This window comes from Diceros bicornis, chromosome 18, assembly GCF_020826845.1.
Source record: "Diceros bicornis minor isolate mBicDic1 chromosome 18, mDicBic1.mat.cur, whole genome shotgun sequence".
NCBI lineage: Eukaryota > Metazoa > Chordata > Mammalia > Perissodactyla > Rhinocerotidae > Diceros > Diceros bicornis.
This window is the reverse complement of record NC_080757.1, coordinates 20661297-20677764: the sequence shown is the minus strand read 5'-3', so window position 1 is coordinate 20677764 and position 16468 is coordinate 20661297. Positions and strand designations below refer to the sequence as shown.

The 16468-nt window shown below is 53.9% G+C and overlaps 1 protein-coding gene across 2 annotated transcripts in view; it reads right to left on the bottom strand.

Annotated features, from left to right (window-relative positions):
- RAB11FIP4 (RAB11 family interacting protein 4) overlaps positions 1–16468 on the bottom strand; it is a 79513-nt gene that overhangs the window by 27581 nt on the left and 35464 nt on the right. The window contains exon 1 of one of the 2 annotated variants that reach the window (XM_058560317.1): positions 12888–13095. The exons of the other annotated variant lie outside the window; for it this stretch is intronic. Within the exon in view, the coding sequence (XP_058416300.1) occupies positions 12888–12917 (30 nt within the window). The 5' untranslated portion in view covers positions 12918–13095. Of the gene's footprint in view, positions 1–12887; positions 13096–16468 lie in introns of those variants that run through there. 2 annotated transcript variants of the gene reach the window in all.

Genomic DNA, 16468 nt, shown 5'->3' with positions numbered 1-16468 from the left:
ACTGGCCCAGTCTACAAAAACAGAAAGTCATCAAGAAAAGGGAGGGGGATTTTTCCAGACCAGTGGTTCTCAAACTTGAATGTGCATCAGAATCATGTGAGGGTGGGGGGGGGCTGTTAAAACTCATCAGAGTTTCTGATTCAGTAGGTCTGGGGTGAAGTCTGAAAATGTACGTTTCTACAGGTTAAAATAGGTAAAAAAGAAAAGAGCATTTCTAACAAGTTCTCGGGTGAAGTTGAGGCTACTGGTTCCAGGACCACACTGTGAGAGCCACTGTTCTAGATTACTCAAGAGACATAAAAACTGCATGTTATCCTTGATCAGATCTCAGTTCAAACCATCAAGCAAGCAAACAACCCCCTAGCCATGAAAGACCCTCTGGGGACAAACAGGGAAGCTGGAATATGGACTAGATATTGAGCGATATCAGGGAATTGAGCTTGATTTTGTTGTGTGTTAATTGTATATAGTTATGAAGGAGAAATGTCCTTAGTTTTGATAATGTCTGGCCTAATTGTTTTTTCAAATCGTTCAGAAAAAAAGTTATATACAGAGATAAGGCAAATATGGTAGCAGCCGTGGAGAGCACCTGGGCAAGCAAATCCTGAATTATGTGGTCTTTGTCCTGGCCCAGCTCCATGACGGCCTGTCTTGGTTGCAGGAGCTGGTCTGGGTCCCACGTGAAACACTGTGGGATACTTGTGTGTGGCTGATGGAGTCATGGCTATTGGAGGGGCTGTGGGGTGGGTTCCTGAAGCCATGGCGCTGGGGAGGGGGGTGAACCACTGTAGGGCGCTGCTTTGGGCAAAACCTTGGGCAGTTTACACAGGATGATGGCTGAGAATGGCAGCCAGGCCCCACCCTCAATGGCTTCCCATAATTGGTTCTTACAGGTCTTATGTTTTCAGTATGTTAGAAGCAAACCTTACATACATAAAACATGCAAGATAGTTGCCCCCAACTCACTGAACTGGTTAAGGAAAAGTACAACATCTCTGACAAGTTTAGCTCCATTTAAAAGGAACCTGAAAAAGTGAAGCCATCCTTAAAGAATGCTATCCTAGAGGTAGAGTCAACAGAAATAGTGAGCCTAGAAGACAATACAGCCTCTGAGAATAAAATACATCCACTAGAAGAACTGAATGATGAGCAGTCTAGATTCCAAACGAGCAGATCAAGAGGAAACGACGGCTCAAGCTGTAAGAATGATCATCTCTAGATGATGAAGCATGAGTCATCACATCACTAGAAACTTTTCCAAACAGAGCATTTGGCCAAGAGCCATCCCCAGTGGGCCCCTCACCAACTCGGGCCTTTGCCTGAAAGCAGAGCTGCCCCCCTCTGCTCAGGCTCTCCTGAGACGCCAGGCTCTGCTCCCTCTCCACTTCCTCCTCCCATTAGGGGTGGTTCCAGAGAACCTGTTATGGGTGAAACTGTGCTCCCCCCAAATTCATATGTTGAAGTCCCAACTCCCAGTACCTTAGAATGTGACTGTACTTAGACATAGGATCTTTAAAGAGATAATTAAATTAAAATGAAGTCATTAAGGTGAGCCCTAATCCAGTATGACCAGTATCCTTATAAGGAGGAGATTAGGACACTGACACACACACACACACACACACACACACACACACACGCGGAAGACTATGTGAAAACACAGGGAGAAGATGGCCATTTGCAAGCCAAGGAGAAAGGCCTCAGAAGAAACCAACTCCGACGACACTTTGAATCCAGAATCGTAAAAAAATAATTTTCAGTTGTTTAAGCCACCGAGTCTGCGGTACTTTGTCACGGCAGGCCTAGAAAACTAAGACACTTTCCCTCTCCTCCTCTAGGAAGCGTACATGGAAATCCCTCAGCTTAGTCTGGATTTTTCACCCATCTTCCCACCCTGATAATAAAAGCAAATTCCTTCAAGGTCAATTCAATTCAGCCTCCAAAGAGAACTACTGGATCTCCAGAAACTCATCAAGAGACTTGGTATTTTTTCTTTTAGTCTCTCCTCAAAAGATATGTTGAATTCTCTTTCATGATCATTTTGAGATACTGCTGTTTCTAAAGAGAATGTATTTTGCTGAAACTGAAGCTTGGAGGATCTATGATTATCAGGATGGTGTTTTGTAAACACTATATATGAATCTAAATAAATTATTTCCATTTCTTCTGTTCTCTGAATGGTATAGGCATTATATTTTAATTTTAAAGAAGTATATGTGCAGTTCAGCCAGAGACATTTAAAATTGCAAAGGCAAATTTTGTTTGTCCAGAACTGCATTTAGTGCAGTTATAATACAAATGTAGAAGTTATTTTACATAAATAGCGCTTGGTTTACAAGAGAAGAGATCAGCAGCTGGCCCCAGAACCACAGGCCCGCACCAGAGAGCCTCCAGTCCTGGCTCAGGCCACCTCTGCGGCCAGCAGTGCTCAGTAATTGAGCACGATATTGTCAGTTTCTCCGTGCCAGCAGTATTTCTGGCTACTTGAAATCCACAGCAGATTTCTTCCTTCTGTTGTGGTCAGTTCGGGAAGGAAGGCCCTTACCACTCCCAGGACACGTGGACACCTTGCTTGACTGTGATGCCAGCCTCCCTCTGACATGGCCAGAATCAGAGTCCCCTCTCCCGGCCCCGGGGTCGGTGAAGGTGACTGAGGGGCCAGGCAGATACTGCAGCTGAATTTGGCTAACTGACCCATCTCCAAGGAAAACCCACAGGGGAGGTGGCCCCAGGGTCAACTTCTGCTCCCATAGGGACCAAGCTCTTGATGGGGTGTGACTGTCCCCACAAAGCCCTGGGTCCCATATCTGAGTGCCCCAGTGAACCTACTTCCTGAACAAAAAGGGTTCAAAGAGGCCATTTAGTCTACCCCTGCCCCCCAAAAGAGCAATAGTCTTGATTTTCAAATGAGACTTAGGAGGCAAACTGTTGGGGATTATAAAAACAGAACTTAAATTGCTTCCACATCTGGAAACCAAACCCAGCAGCCAGCCCCAAGAATTCCAGGCATGTCAGCCGACGGAGAAGCTGCAGGTCAAGGGGGGTATTTCCTGTTAGCTGAGTCCCCATCCACCTACCCGAATCCATATACAAGATCTTCTGACTCTATCAAGTGGCGCCACACCTGAGAAGGACAGGCAAGTAACACACGGGAGCACCTACCACGTGGCCAGCGTCTGCTCTGCGCCTTAGAGGTGGTCTCATTTTCTTCCCCTAAAATTCCTGCAAGTAAACGCTGTCTCCTCCTCACAGATGAGGACACTCTCCCCTGAAGTTATGCTGTGATTTTTCTCCTATGCCCCTGGAGCCATGTGAACCTGAATCAGGAACCCCTCACCTTCAATCACCCCATCTAAATTCTCAAAGATGATTTCCTGAGTACCCGCCAGGAGCTCCAGAGCCCACCCAGCCATTGTATGCATGGCTCTCCTGAGAAATTCACGGGCCAGGGGCGGGGGCAACTCAAATGTCAAAAGTGAATGAACAGGCTGCCACTTGAAAGGGGCGCACATCAAGGGCTCTCCTGGCTCTTTGAACTGGCAGCTATTTTGGGCCACAAATTATAGCTTTGAAAGACGTGGCTGTTTGATGTGAGGGCTTAATTACTCACACAGTTAAGAGCCTGTGGGGCTCGCTTCGGGAGCTCCGTATTTTATCATCATGATAAGAGGAGCTTAAAGTGAAGGCCTGGGATGGGACAGCAGTGGCCCAAGCCAGCTCTCCCCGCTCTGAGCATCCACCAGGTGGGCCAAGCAGCATTCCTTCAGTGGGGCCCCCTCAAAAGAGGTGATGCGAACTTTCCAGGGAGAGGCAACTATGTGCTTTGGGGAGAACACACCTGAACATTGCTAACTGGCAATCTGCAGCCAGGGCGGGTACCCACCCCACCCCTTCTTTGCCACAGAAACCCTCAGGCCTTGGAAGGCCAAGCAGAGGCCAACGTCCACCTGAAGCCAATGGCCCAGGCTCCATCTGACCCGCCGCTCTGGAGCAGGCAGGCCAACAACAGGGCCACTCCCCACCCCATGCAGCACCCCCACCAGGGCCTCTGTTTTTATAACCTTTCGGCACTTCCATCAGCCTAGAGTCCAAGCAGTCCTCCCGACAGGCCCTGCTCAGGTGTCACTTTTGTCCTGTGGCCTTTGCCAGCTCCAGCCATGCAGGCTGCATGTTCCAGGGGCTGCTGCCCTGCACCAGGGCTCCCCAGAGCACAGCTGGCTGGAGCTCAGCTCGGGGGCCGAGGGCCAGGGCAGCTGAGTCAGCTCAGGCCCCTTCCCAGGCTCTCCCCCAGTGGGGACAGGTGAGAGAGTGCTAGGTCTGCCCACAAACCACAGCTTAGGGCTCAGAGGGTGGGAGGCCCCCGGGGGAGTCCAAAGCTAGTGCAAGTCCATCGAGAACCCTCAGAGAGCCTGTGGGCTCCCCATTGGCCACAGAAGCAGGTCCTGGCTCCTCAGATCAGCACACACAGCCCCGTCCAGCCAGTCTCAGCCTCAGGACACGATACCGCCACCCCACCTCCCCTTGGACCCCAAGCTCTTGTCCAACTTTAGCACCCCCCCACAATTTGGCACATGCTGTTTCTTACACCAGAAACACAATTCCTCCCTGTGTCACAAGCAGCTGTCCCTAAACAACCCTCAGTTAAAAAGTCGCTGTACCTGGGAGGCTGATCCCCTCCCCCCACCCTCCACACCCCCCCACCCCCAGAACTGAGCTCCTGGAGCCCTACAGCCGTCTCTGGGCACACTGTCCCCAGTGAGCCCCTTCTCTGCACCCGTGACTCTCTCCCTGGGACACTGGGCCAGGCAGCCTACTCTAGGCCAGGGCCTCATCCTTGCCTCCCCCAGCCCTTATATACCATTTTAAGGAGAGAAGAACTGGCAGTGGAGAAACCTTTCCACTCCAGCCCTGGCACAGCTAATCCACTGCTTCTCTGGTTCCCTGTGCAGCGGCCTTGCCTCCTGGGGGTCCCAGAGGGGCCACCACACCAGCCTGACACAGGCTCTTTGTAAATGAAGTTCTGCCCCACCCACAGCCCTGGTCCCTCAGGGCTGGCTCAATTCATTCCACCCCTTGGTACCTGAAGGACTGAGGTCCACCCTTGTGCCACAGACTAAACACCACCTCATCCGGGGTGTGGCAACTGCGAACCCCTGACCCTGTACACAAAACTGAGGACGTCAGGTTACTGGATCCTTTCATCAGGACCTCAAGAGGGAGAGAGGCACAGAGGAGACCTCTGACAAAACAAGGTTCAAGACCACCGCCTGCTCTGAAAGGCTCCCTCCAGCCAGCATCTCTCGCTAAGTTCCTCTCGGTGCAGCCCACTTCCAGCTGGACATCCCCACGTGGCTGTCTCCTGGTGCCTCAAACTCAGCCCACTGCTCCCCCACCCCTGCTCCTACCTTGATGAGCAGCCCACCTTGTCAACTTCACCCCCATAGGTGCTGGGGTACTAACCACTCACCCCATTCCCTCCTGCTGCAGCCCAGGCATCTGCCGACACATCCTGCTCACATAGGTCCCTGTGCCTTCACCCACACTGCCCCCTGCCCAGAACTCCTCCACCTCGTTCAGGGCATTAACTTGGAGCAACACTGTCAGCTGGCACTCCCGGAGCCCTTGGCACCTGAAGAAACACAAGATGGTCTTAAACATTTGAGGAAGACCAGGAAAGAAACATCTACCATGTGCCAGATGTTTTTGTGCATCAGCCACCATTCAGATGAGAAAACTGGTGCTCAGAGAGGTTAAGTAACTTGCAAAGGGTCACAGAGCTAGCAGGACTGGAATTTGAACAAGTCTGATTTTAACGCAGCAAGGAAGGTACAGAGGAGACTAAATACTCTTGGCGATGGCAGTGTCCAACACTCAGCATTGGAGCTGCCTCTCAGGTTGAGCCCTGCAGGCCACGGGGACAGGAATTAGCAAGGCTGGTGGCACCAGAACGTGGACTTGAGCTGAAGGTGGCAGGGACCACAGCACACTAGACCACTGACTACTGTCAACTGAGGCTCCTGGGGCCTGTGCCACCCTGGCCATGGGGCATAGCCCCCTCCTCTTCCCCATCACAGGGAGCTTCAAAGAGGCTACATGTGGGAAGATTTTATAGAAAGGAAGAGGAGAGAGATTTGAAAGAAAATTGCTAAAAGGAAACACATGTGAAAATGAAAACTCAGGCAAAGTGGGAGGAGGGGGAAAGGAAGGAAAAGATGATGTTCAAGGATTATAAACTGAGTCAAACAGCCCTGGTACATAACACCAGTTTCCCTCGGTTACCTTGGGAAGGCCAGTGACCACTCCCTGCCTTCACTGCCCCTCTTAACCCAGGTGGAATGGGGCAGTGTGACCTTAGATGACGCCCAGCAAGAAACAGGGAAAAGGGCCTTGCACACAATCATGATGACTGTGGAGCCATGAGCAGCATTTGGTGGAGGAAGAACCTGAGACTCAGAGAGATTGCTCTACTTTCCCAAGGTCACACAGCTGGTGAGCTATAAAGCTGGAATCTGAGCCCAGGTCTGCCCAGTGTCCAGGCTCGTTTCCTTGAACCACATCATAATGTCCCCTCATAAATCCTCCCACCACTACAAGGTGGTTCTACCCTCTACCTTGAAGAAACTGGGCAAATTATGTAAGTTCCCTAGAGGTTACCTAGTTTTTGTGTTTCATTACATCCAACATGCCTTTGATTTTAAGATGCACTGTTATTTTGAGTACACCAAGAAACAGCACTGTCAATTAAATTATAACACACCAGTGAATGTATAACACATACCAATCTGAGATGTTAAAATGTGAAACAAAAGAGTGCGTCTTAGAATCTATACAATACACAGTATAATGGGGAGTGGGGACTCAGTCAGTTCCTTAGACTGCGTGTGTGCACTCAGGGGTAGGTGACAACTCCATGCATGCACGTGGGCAAACACACACACACACCTGCTGCTGCGAGATTCTCCTTTGCCAATAACTGATGCAATCGTGCAGATAATCACACAAAATGTGCTGGCCAGACGTGCCTCGTCAACAAGAACCCTTGTTTCCCGGGAGGCCATCGATTCAAGGTTATTTCACATTGTCAGGCAGGGGCTGTCCTGACTACCAGCCACCTGACCAGCCAGGCTAGACAAACAGGTAGGTTTGCTCCTTGGAAAATGACCAAGGGCAGTCACCCAGTGTGGCCAAGTGGCTGCACAGTCCACACCTTTCTGTCTGGCTCTCCTCCAGATCTCCTGAGGCCTGCAGCCCGCCAGAGCCACGGCTCTTTCATAAGGCAGATACTGGGGGCTGGCAGTGGCAGACGGGCAGCACGGCTCCAAGCTGGCTTTTCCGGCTGGGCAGAGGTGGATGGACAGGCAGGCCCGAGCTGGAGGTGAAGAGTGGGTGGGCAGAGCTCGCAGCCCCCCTCTCCTTCGTAGACGGACCACGGCCCAGCAGAGCGGACCGCCTCTGGGAGGAAGGACCAGGTGCAGCCCCACACCAAGCCCAGGGGAGACGGCTGTCACCTCAGAATGTGCTTTGCATCTCATTCACAGATTGCCATGTGGGCGCCAGTCACTCGGGCCGCAGACTCGGCATCTGCAGAGGCTGTTAGTTTATGTAAAAACATGGACGCCGAGGAAGTAGAGCTTGGCTCCTCCTGTAGAGGCCCTCAGGTAGTGGGGTTTTTCCCCCTGCCACCTTCCTGTTTCAGAGCGGACATCCTCTCTGCAAGAAATTCTGTTAGGTTCTAAGGTTATCAGTCACAAGAATCAAGCCAGTAGAAGCTTGTGGGAACTAAAAATATCAGCTCACTCATATGCCAGGCACTGTTTTAAGTGCTTTTCATATACTTACATATTCGATCCATACAACAACCTTATGAGGAAGGTACTAGCACCACCCTTGTTTTACAGGTGAGGAAACTGAGGCACAGAGAGGTTAAATAATTTGCCTAAGATTCTACAAATAGCAACTGGCAGAGCCAGGATTTGAACCCAGACAGCCCGACTCTGGAGTCCAGGCTCTTGGACAGTCCAGGCTCCATTGTCCCCCCTCTCTGGCTACCTAACCATCAGGAGCCCACTGAGCACAGGTCAGAACCCACTCCAGGTATTTTGAGTCAAAGCAGCTCATTTTATCCTCACCATCACCTTACGAGGTAGATACCATTATCAATCCCATTCTACAGATGGGGAAACTGAGGCTCAGAAAGGTGAGGGAGCTTGCCCAAAGTCCCAGAGCTAGCAAGCAGCAAAGCCAGGATCTAGAACCACGTGTTTTCTGGCTCCAGACCTTTTTTTCTACTTTAAGAATATAGGCATTGGGTGACTGAGCATGAGACGAAGGCGCCTGGGTCTTGAGGTGGGTATTTCTCCCAGGAAAACCAGTGAGCAGGAAGAAGCTTGCTCCTACTCTCTCTCCTATCCTAAAGGGAGACAGATCCCCTCAGCTCTCCATCCCAGGTCCACTGCAGGCAGCACCGGCTCTTGAAACGTGGGTTCCCTCTTTATGATATTAGGCTTGCAGTGCGCAGGGGCGGACGGTGACAGGAGATGACTCAGGAGTGACAGAGCTCCCACCCCCTCTCCCACACTCGAGTTCTATTCAGGCCTTCCTCTTTCTGATGCCTTAAAAGAGAAAGACTCCATGAGCAGAGCCACAGACATTAACAATAACTGCTACAGGGTTTTGTTTTCATTTGAATCATGTTTACATTGTTGGGAAAGAACCCACTTGTCTGGGAAAATGAAGCAGGTTGAATCAATTAAAAATATGCCCAATGGTCAGAAAACTTCCCTTTTCTTGAAGGAAGTCAAGAAGAAGTGAGGTTAGAAACGTCGGTGTTACTAGCCGGCCTGTCAGACGGAGCTAGGGGTAGAGTTCACCCGGACCCCACAGCTCTGGACCACCGCGGCCGCCTCCTCAGATGCACATGTTTCTGGTTGCCTACTTTCTCCTTCCTCTACACACACACACACACACACACACACACACACACACACACTTTGGGGGCCTAGGCTAGACAGAGATTAGACCCAGCGCTGCTGCCCAGGTGTGTGAGTGCTTCTGCTGGGCTCCTTAGGAGACCAGGGCACAGGATGGTGCTGCCAACTGCCCACGGGCAGAGGGAGCAGAGAAGGGCGTGAGGGAGCCCTGGGAGGGGCCGGCCAGCGCAGCCAAGCAGGAGCTGCCGGCTACTTTGTGGGTCTGGAGCGCTGGATTGTCACATCCCTGACAGCACTGACCCTGGGAACAGGGAGTAGGCCCCCGTGCTCTGCCTTAGACACAGCTCTGTGCACAGCACCTGGGCAGTTTTCGCTGGTATCAATTTGTGGGTGGAAACAACACAGTCTGGCAAAACTGTTTCCACATTCACGGAGACAGGCTTATCGGACCGGGGGTGAAGGCAGGAAAGTCCACAGCAGCAATGGCCACACACAGCACCTCTCTCCAAACCCCTCAATAGCAAAGGTCTGAAGAGTGCAGAGCAATGACATGCATTTGTGCTCGTGGACTTCTAGTCTCAACTGTACTGTTAGTCTCTTCCTGTTCTCCTCCTGGGCTGTCGCTTGGCAGCATCAGACACCCCCCATCTCTCTGAGCTTGTGCCCCTTGCCCTTTCACCTGGCTTACGCTCCAACCACAGCAGCCTCCCTGCAGTTCCGTGGACACACCTCGCCAGCCACGGTCCCGCCTCAGGGCCTTTGCAGCTGCTGTTCCCTCTGCTTGTACTTCTGTTGTCAAGACGCCACCTTGAGAAGGCGAGGAATTCCCTGCCCACTCTATTTAAAAACTTGACACCTCGCCCAGCACTCCCGAACCCTTGCTTTCTCTCTGGTCACCTCACATGCTGTTCGCCTGCCCCTCCGCCATCCCTCGAGCTCCACGAAGGCAGGGACTGTTGTCTGCTGTGTTCACTGCTGTATCTCCAGTGCCCAGCACAGATTCTAGCACAAATTAGACCCTCAAATATTTGTTGAATGAATGAATTCGGCCAGCACTTGCCCTGTGCCGGGCAACGCGCTGGGTGGGGGCTGGGCAAACAGAAATGAGGAAGGGTCTGTGCCCTGGAATGTCATTTGATGGAGGAGACTGCCATGCCACATCCAGGAGAGCAGACCACACAATGTCCAGTAAGACACAAGGTGGGCCTGCAAAATCAACACGCCCGTCTCATCTGCCCAGTAGGCTGTTGGGCAGGACCACCCATTAATCCAACTGGGAGACCAGGCAACAGGAAGACCTGAATGGTCCTCATTCGAGAGGCCGATGATTTGATGCCATCAATGCCCAGTTACTGAGTCAAGAGCCAGCCGAGGGGATGCAGAGGAAAACAGAGCCCAACCCCAGGGATCCTGCACGCTGGGCAAGGCCAAGTCACTGTGCCCACTGCCAACACCAGGCAGCAGGCAGACCAGATAAAGAGGCTTCCTTTTCAAAATGCAATGACCCCTGAGCCAGGGGACAGAGCCTCTGCCCAGGCTGTTCCTCCCCTGTCTTAAGGCCCTGAGTCTCTGAGCTGCCTGCCTTCCGGAACTGCTCACCTGCTATTTTATTGGGAGCCTCTCCCACCCTTTCCACTTCCTCCCGACCCACACCTAAAATTTATAAAGTGAAGTGAAACTGTGAAGCCCCTCAAAGCAGGCTCAGGTATGAAACATCCCTTAGTATAACAGGCAGCCTCCAAGGAGGGACTGCAGCTCTAGGAAAGGAAGTTTCTAGCTACCTGGGGGGTGGGATGGCAGGCACAGGAAGGTGAGAGCCGTCAGGGCCCCAGGTGAACAGCTGAAGAGAAAGCCCTGGGCGTGGGGGCAGCTGGTCCCACCAAGAAGGGAGCTAGGAGGCCATGAAAGGGCCAGCGCACTTAGGCAGGGGTGGGGGCCACAAATGCTCTGTGGAGACACAAAGAAGGAAGGGAGTGGGGCCCAGTGGGATATCCACCTGGAAGTTCTCAAGCTGCAGCCCAGAGCCTCCCCAGTGCAGGCTGCTCAGGCCTCATTTCTTCTCCTTTTCTTCCTCACTTGACCAAGTGTCCTTTCTGTGAGCAGGCTCCAGCCAGTCTCTCCTACTGGTCTTCCTTGGGGCAAAGGTCACACCTCCCAGCCTGCTTACCTGGCCTGGCTAGTCGCTTCCCTCAGGCACACGCTCTCATGCTGGCCTTAGTCATTCACCCCACCCCCTCCACCAAAGCCCAGGGTCCCCCAAATTACCAAGCTGTTCCCCAGTAGGCATGTGCCCAAGCTGTGCTGCCTGCTACTCAAGTCCCAAGTTCTTCACTGGCTTCTCATCCTCCAAGCCCCACCTGCCTCAGTGAAGTCGCAGGGACCTCAGAGACAACCCAGAAGTCAGGAAGGGGGTAATCTGACCCAGGTTTTCAGACTCCCCACAGCCTGCAAACACCTCAAGAGCAGGAGAGTATCCACGTATAACAGTCCCTGGGCACATAATCAGCACTTCATGAATGCCAGCTCAGTAGGATAAGGTTTTGGGGCCAGTCTGTCTGGTGCCGCGCAGGTGGCAAGACCCCAGTCAACGGCAGTGACTCAAGGACTCCACCAAGGCTAGGTAGACAGTTACAGGGAGGCAGGGCGAGAGGCAGACATGCCTGCTGCACAGATCTGATACGCACACAGTTGCTAACCCTGCCCCCTTTGAGATTCCTTTTTCCCTAACCTAGCACTTACTGTATCCACATTTCAGAATGGGAAGGATCTGGAGATGCCCCGGGGGGATGTGCCTGCCTGCCCCCTTCCCAGGAGCCCAAGCGATTAGCACCTGCCTCCGGGAAGGGAGGCCAGAGTTTGTTGGGTCACCAGGAACCAGCCCTGGGGTTTGCCAGGCCAAGTGTACGCTGAATGCAGAAACCCAGCCCTCTCGCACACCTCTGAGAAAGAGGCCTATAAATAAGTCAGTCAAGGAACTGGCATGTCCTTCAGGGCCAAGTGATGTGTCACAACCAGCCATCTGTGCGCAAGCAGGGCTAGGAAGAAGTGGAAATGGGGAAAGACGTACGCTGGAGGGTGTGCAGGCATGACAAGGAATAAAGTCCCGGGCTGAGTAGGGACCGGGTTCCCATAGCAGACACGGTTCTCCAGAGGCCGCTCCGCCAAGACCTCGGAGACGCTTGTCGCCCGCAGAGAAGCGGCTATAACAGCAGCAGCTACCACCGCGGCGGACCCGCCGGCTCTCGGGACCCGGAGGGTGAAGGGCGGGGAGTCCGCGCACACCTCCCGCCTCGGCAGATCTCGGCTGGGAAGGGGCAGGGCTCTGTGCCCAAACCCTACGCTAGGCTGGCCCTCCCTCTTGCCGGCAGAGCCCCTGGGAGAGACGAGGGAAGCCCGGGAACAGGCTCGGTGCAGCCACCAAGAGCTGCGGAAAAACTTCGCTCGCGCACAGCCCCCTTCGGGACTCGGGACTCGGCGGGGCCAAGGGCTGGGGAGCTGGGGCAACACCAGTCCGGGAGGGGCAGGTGCCCTGGGAGCGGATGTGGGGAGCTGTGGCGGGGGGTGTCCCAAGGGAGGCGTCCGGGCAAACGAGCCCCTTTCCCAGCCCACTAGGTCCTCCTAAAACACTTTTTTAAAACCGCGCCGAAGGCAGGGGGCCACCCCTCCTCGCGCCCCGGGGCTAGTGCTGCCCACCCTCGCACCAGGGCGCAGGCAGAGGGCCCGGAGGGGGGCACCGGAGGCAGCGGCTTCTCCTCCGTGGCCGAGCGACCTGGGACGCAGGTAACCTGACCTCCCAGGCCACGGCCGAGAGGGCGGACGCTCCGGGGGCGGGAGCAGGCGCCCGGCCTGCGGACGAAGTTCCGCACTCCGGCCACTTCCCCGGCCCCGCGGCCGCGGGGCGGGCCAGGTGCGCGTCGCCGGAGCCCCGCGAGCCCGAGTCCCCCGGCCCCAGCTTACCTGGCCCCCGGGGGCGGGCGGGGTGCGCATCCCCCGTCTGGCCGCGGGTCGGTGCGCTGCGGGGGGCGAGAGGCGGGCGGGCAGCGAGGCGGCGGAGAGCACAGGACAGCCCCGCCGCGCCGCGGCCGCTCGCACGGTTCGGCACCCGTGGAAAGTGCCGGCCCCACCCCCACCCGCGCCCGTTGCCGGGAGACCCGCGTGGGCCGAAGGGCTCTTTGTATCAAAGGCGCTGTGACATCACGAGGTGCCCCGGCTCGCGGACCCAGGGGGCGGGGCCTCGCGCCGGGGGCGGGGCCGGAGGAGGAGGAAGCGCGGCCTGGGAACCCGAGCCGCGGGGGGCGGGGCCCAGGTAACCCCGCCCCCTAAGGTAGGGGCAGGTGGCTGGGCGGCGCCGACCAATGGGCGCGCGGCCGCGGGGCGGGCCCGGGCGACCCCCGCGGCGCCTCGGGAGGTGGAGCTCGCCGGGGCCCGCCAGAGCCCGCGCCGCGAGGTTACTGCCGCCCGGGGTTCCGGGACGCAGTTGGTAAGTTTACGCGCCGGGCTGGCGGGCGCCGCCGCCGCCGCTGCCCGTTCCAGGCCAGTCTCACTGTTTGCGGTCACCGCACTGCGAGATTCCGGCCAGCGCTTCCAGCCTCACATTTGCGGACCCGAAGACCCGCCAACCCCCTAACCCCCTCGTTCACCACCACCACCACTAGCCTGAGTCTGGTGGCTCCTAAAGCGATTCTCATCCTGAATCCCACCCTAAAAAACAAAACAAAAAGGGAAAGACCCCTTCTGTTAAATCCTAGTAAATGTAAGTAAAATATGTGCCCCCCTAACTCTTTACTATGCTCCAGAATAAAAGAAGGCAAAAATGTAAAGCAGCAAATATTGCAGATGTGGGTTCTCTTTGACTTGATGTTGCATTGTGTAACTGGGGCGTGTGGGGAATCAGATTTATCTTCCTAACTGTCTGGCTCAGGCCGACACGAAGCCACCTTTGCCTTCCCTGAGTCCTCACTGACCAAAAAGGTGGCACTTTGGGATGGGCAAGGCCCATGGGCAGCTGGGTGCCTTGGTCTCACACCAACCCACACACACACACAGCTTTTCAGCTTTTCTGCCCCCTTCTCTTTGGCTCTTTGCTCTCAACTTCCTTTTCACCAATCTCTCTTCCACCAATACATTCCCAGCTGCCCCTCTCCTTACCAGGGCCTGTCTCTGAGGCAGAGCATCCCACTGGGGGTCCTAGATCTGCTGGGGACTCTCCAAAATGGACAGCATCTCCAAAATGGACAGGGTGATCTCCTGGCAAGGGCTGCATGTGAGGGGAGGCTAGAGCAGTGGCGCTGAGGTGGACACTCCACCGCCCCCACCCTCTCCTCTCTGCTTATGTCTTGCAGTTCAGAGATCTATGTGCAGAGGCCACAGACTATTTCTCACCCTTGTTTGTGTCCACTCCCACGGTCCCTAACACACAGGAGCACTGGCTATGGAATTACACAGACCTGGGTTTGAACCCTATTTGCCAGCTGTGAATTCTGGGACAAATTATGTAACCTCTCTGAGACTCAGTGTCTTCATCTGTAAAATGGGAATGGCACAGCCTACCTCATGGGTTGTGCACCCTGGCACAGTGGGTACACTTAATTTTAGGCACTCATCAAAGGTGTGGTATGTCAATGAGCCCCCACACCCTGGGCCTGCTCTGCCTTCCCAGCTCCACCCTGAGACCTTAGCTCAGCTGCCTCCCATGAGGTTTTAGGGTGTGGCTGAGTCCAGGAGTTCTATCTCAGTTTCCCTTCTTTCCTTCCAAGTCTCATATTGCCCCTAAGGGCTATGGGGCTCCAGAAAGCAGGTCATATGACAAAATCACCCGGAACTGTTAAAGAGAAGCAGAAACCTAACGTGATCACTGCTTCTCTGGCTCCTGGCTTTCTCCCAGCGAAGGTCAGTGGAGAAAGTCAGACCTGTCAAGTCCCCTCCCTGTGCTCCCCAGGGGTAGCCTGAGGCACATTTTCAAGAGCTCTAAGGAGGGGGTGGTGCTGGTGGTACCTCTTTATTTTTCCCAGAGGGGGTGGTATGGGGAGCATCTCCAGGTATTTGTCCTGAAAAGCAGCATGACAGAGAGGAAGGTCACGAGATGCTAACATTGACCACTCCAGGGTTGGAAGCCTTCCCAGTTCTACAACTTACCATGGGGCATGAAGTCATTTACTATTTCAGAGCCTCAGTGTCCACCTCTATAAAATGGAAATAAGACCTTGCCTCTTCCGGTTGTGAGATTTAAATGAAATGACAACACAAGTGTCCGGTACAATGCCTCCCACGCTGCGGGCACTCAATACATAGTGGCTCCTAGTGATGAGCGGCACGAACAAGCGCCGGGCTGACTCAGTGATTAGGTGCATAAGCTCCAGAGCTGGGAGTCACATCTTGGCTTCACACCTTGTAGCCGGATGACCCCAGGCAAGTTTAATTCCCAGTGTCTCAATTTCCTCATATATAAATTGGAGATAATAGTAGTATGTATTTTAGGATTATTGTGAGGATTAAAATAACCAGGACCCATAAAATACTTAGAGCAGGGCCTGGCACACAGCAGGTACTCAGTAAACAGTAGCCATTCTCAATTACCACACGGCAGGAGGCGGGAAGAACTGAGGTGAGGATTAGAACCTGAAGCAGCTGATGGGAGAATTTAGGACACCGACTTTTGGGAGAGGCCCTGACATCTTCCAGAGGGTTCTGGGAAGCAGTGATAGTCTGAGGGGGCTGACTGTGTCTGAGATGGACTGTGGGAACTGAGGGCTCTAGCCTAGGCTAGGGCTCTCAGGGGACTCGGTGTCCTCTGTTCAAATGGGGGCTGGAAGAGAGGCATTAGGAAATACAGCCCCGCCTCCTGAGCACAGCCCCACCTATGAGGCTCCTGGCTCCCCTGGTCCCTTAGCATAGCTGTGTTTTAGATCATAGAATCAAACCATTTTAAGCTGGGAAGACTCTCTGGATAAGTATCTAACGTACTCTTCCCCCACTTTATGGATGAGAAGACCGAGATTCAGAGAATGCTAGGAATTTGTCCAAAGCCACACAGCGAGCTGTCAGATGCGCAGGGACTGAAACTCAGGCTCCTGACTGCCAGTGCAGGGCCCTCTCCTTCCTGCTCTGAGTGGGATGCTTTGCTGATGGGGTAGGACAGGCAGGGGATGGGAGTGTCCGGGAGCCGACTCCTTGCCAGTGCTTGCCCAGCGCTGTGAGTCTCCTAAGGGGTCTGACCTCCCTTTTCAGGAGAAAGAACAATCTCAATAAAAACAGAAACCTCTCCCAGGGAATGTATCCAAGAATAATTTTCAGATGGTGAGTCACTCTGATTAATTCTTTTATGTCGTGAAACTGATTCTGCCATTGTTGATATGAGAAAACTCCCATGGCATTGAATGCCAAAGCCACAGAGGAGCAGAGAGAATGTCAACGAGCAGGAGTTACTGTTCTCTAGAAACTGATGGGGGCAGAAGACATGTGGTCATTTGGGTGGCTGAGGTGAGGGAAGAGAACAGCAAGTTCTCTTTGTACTACAGCTGTCTCCCTATGTCCACTTT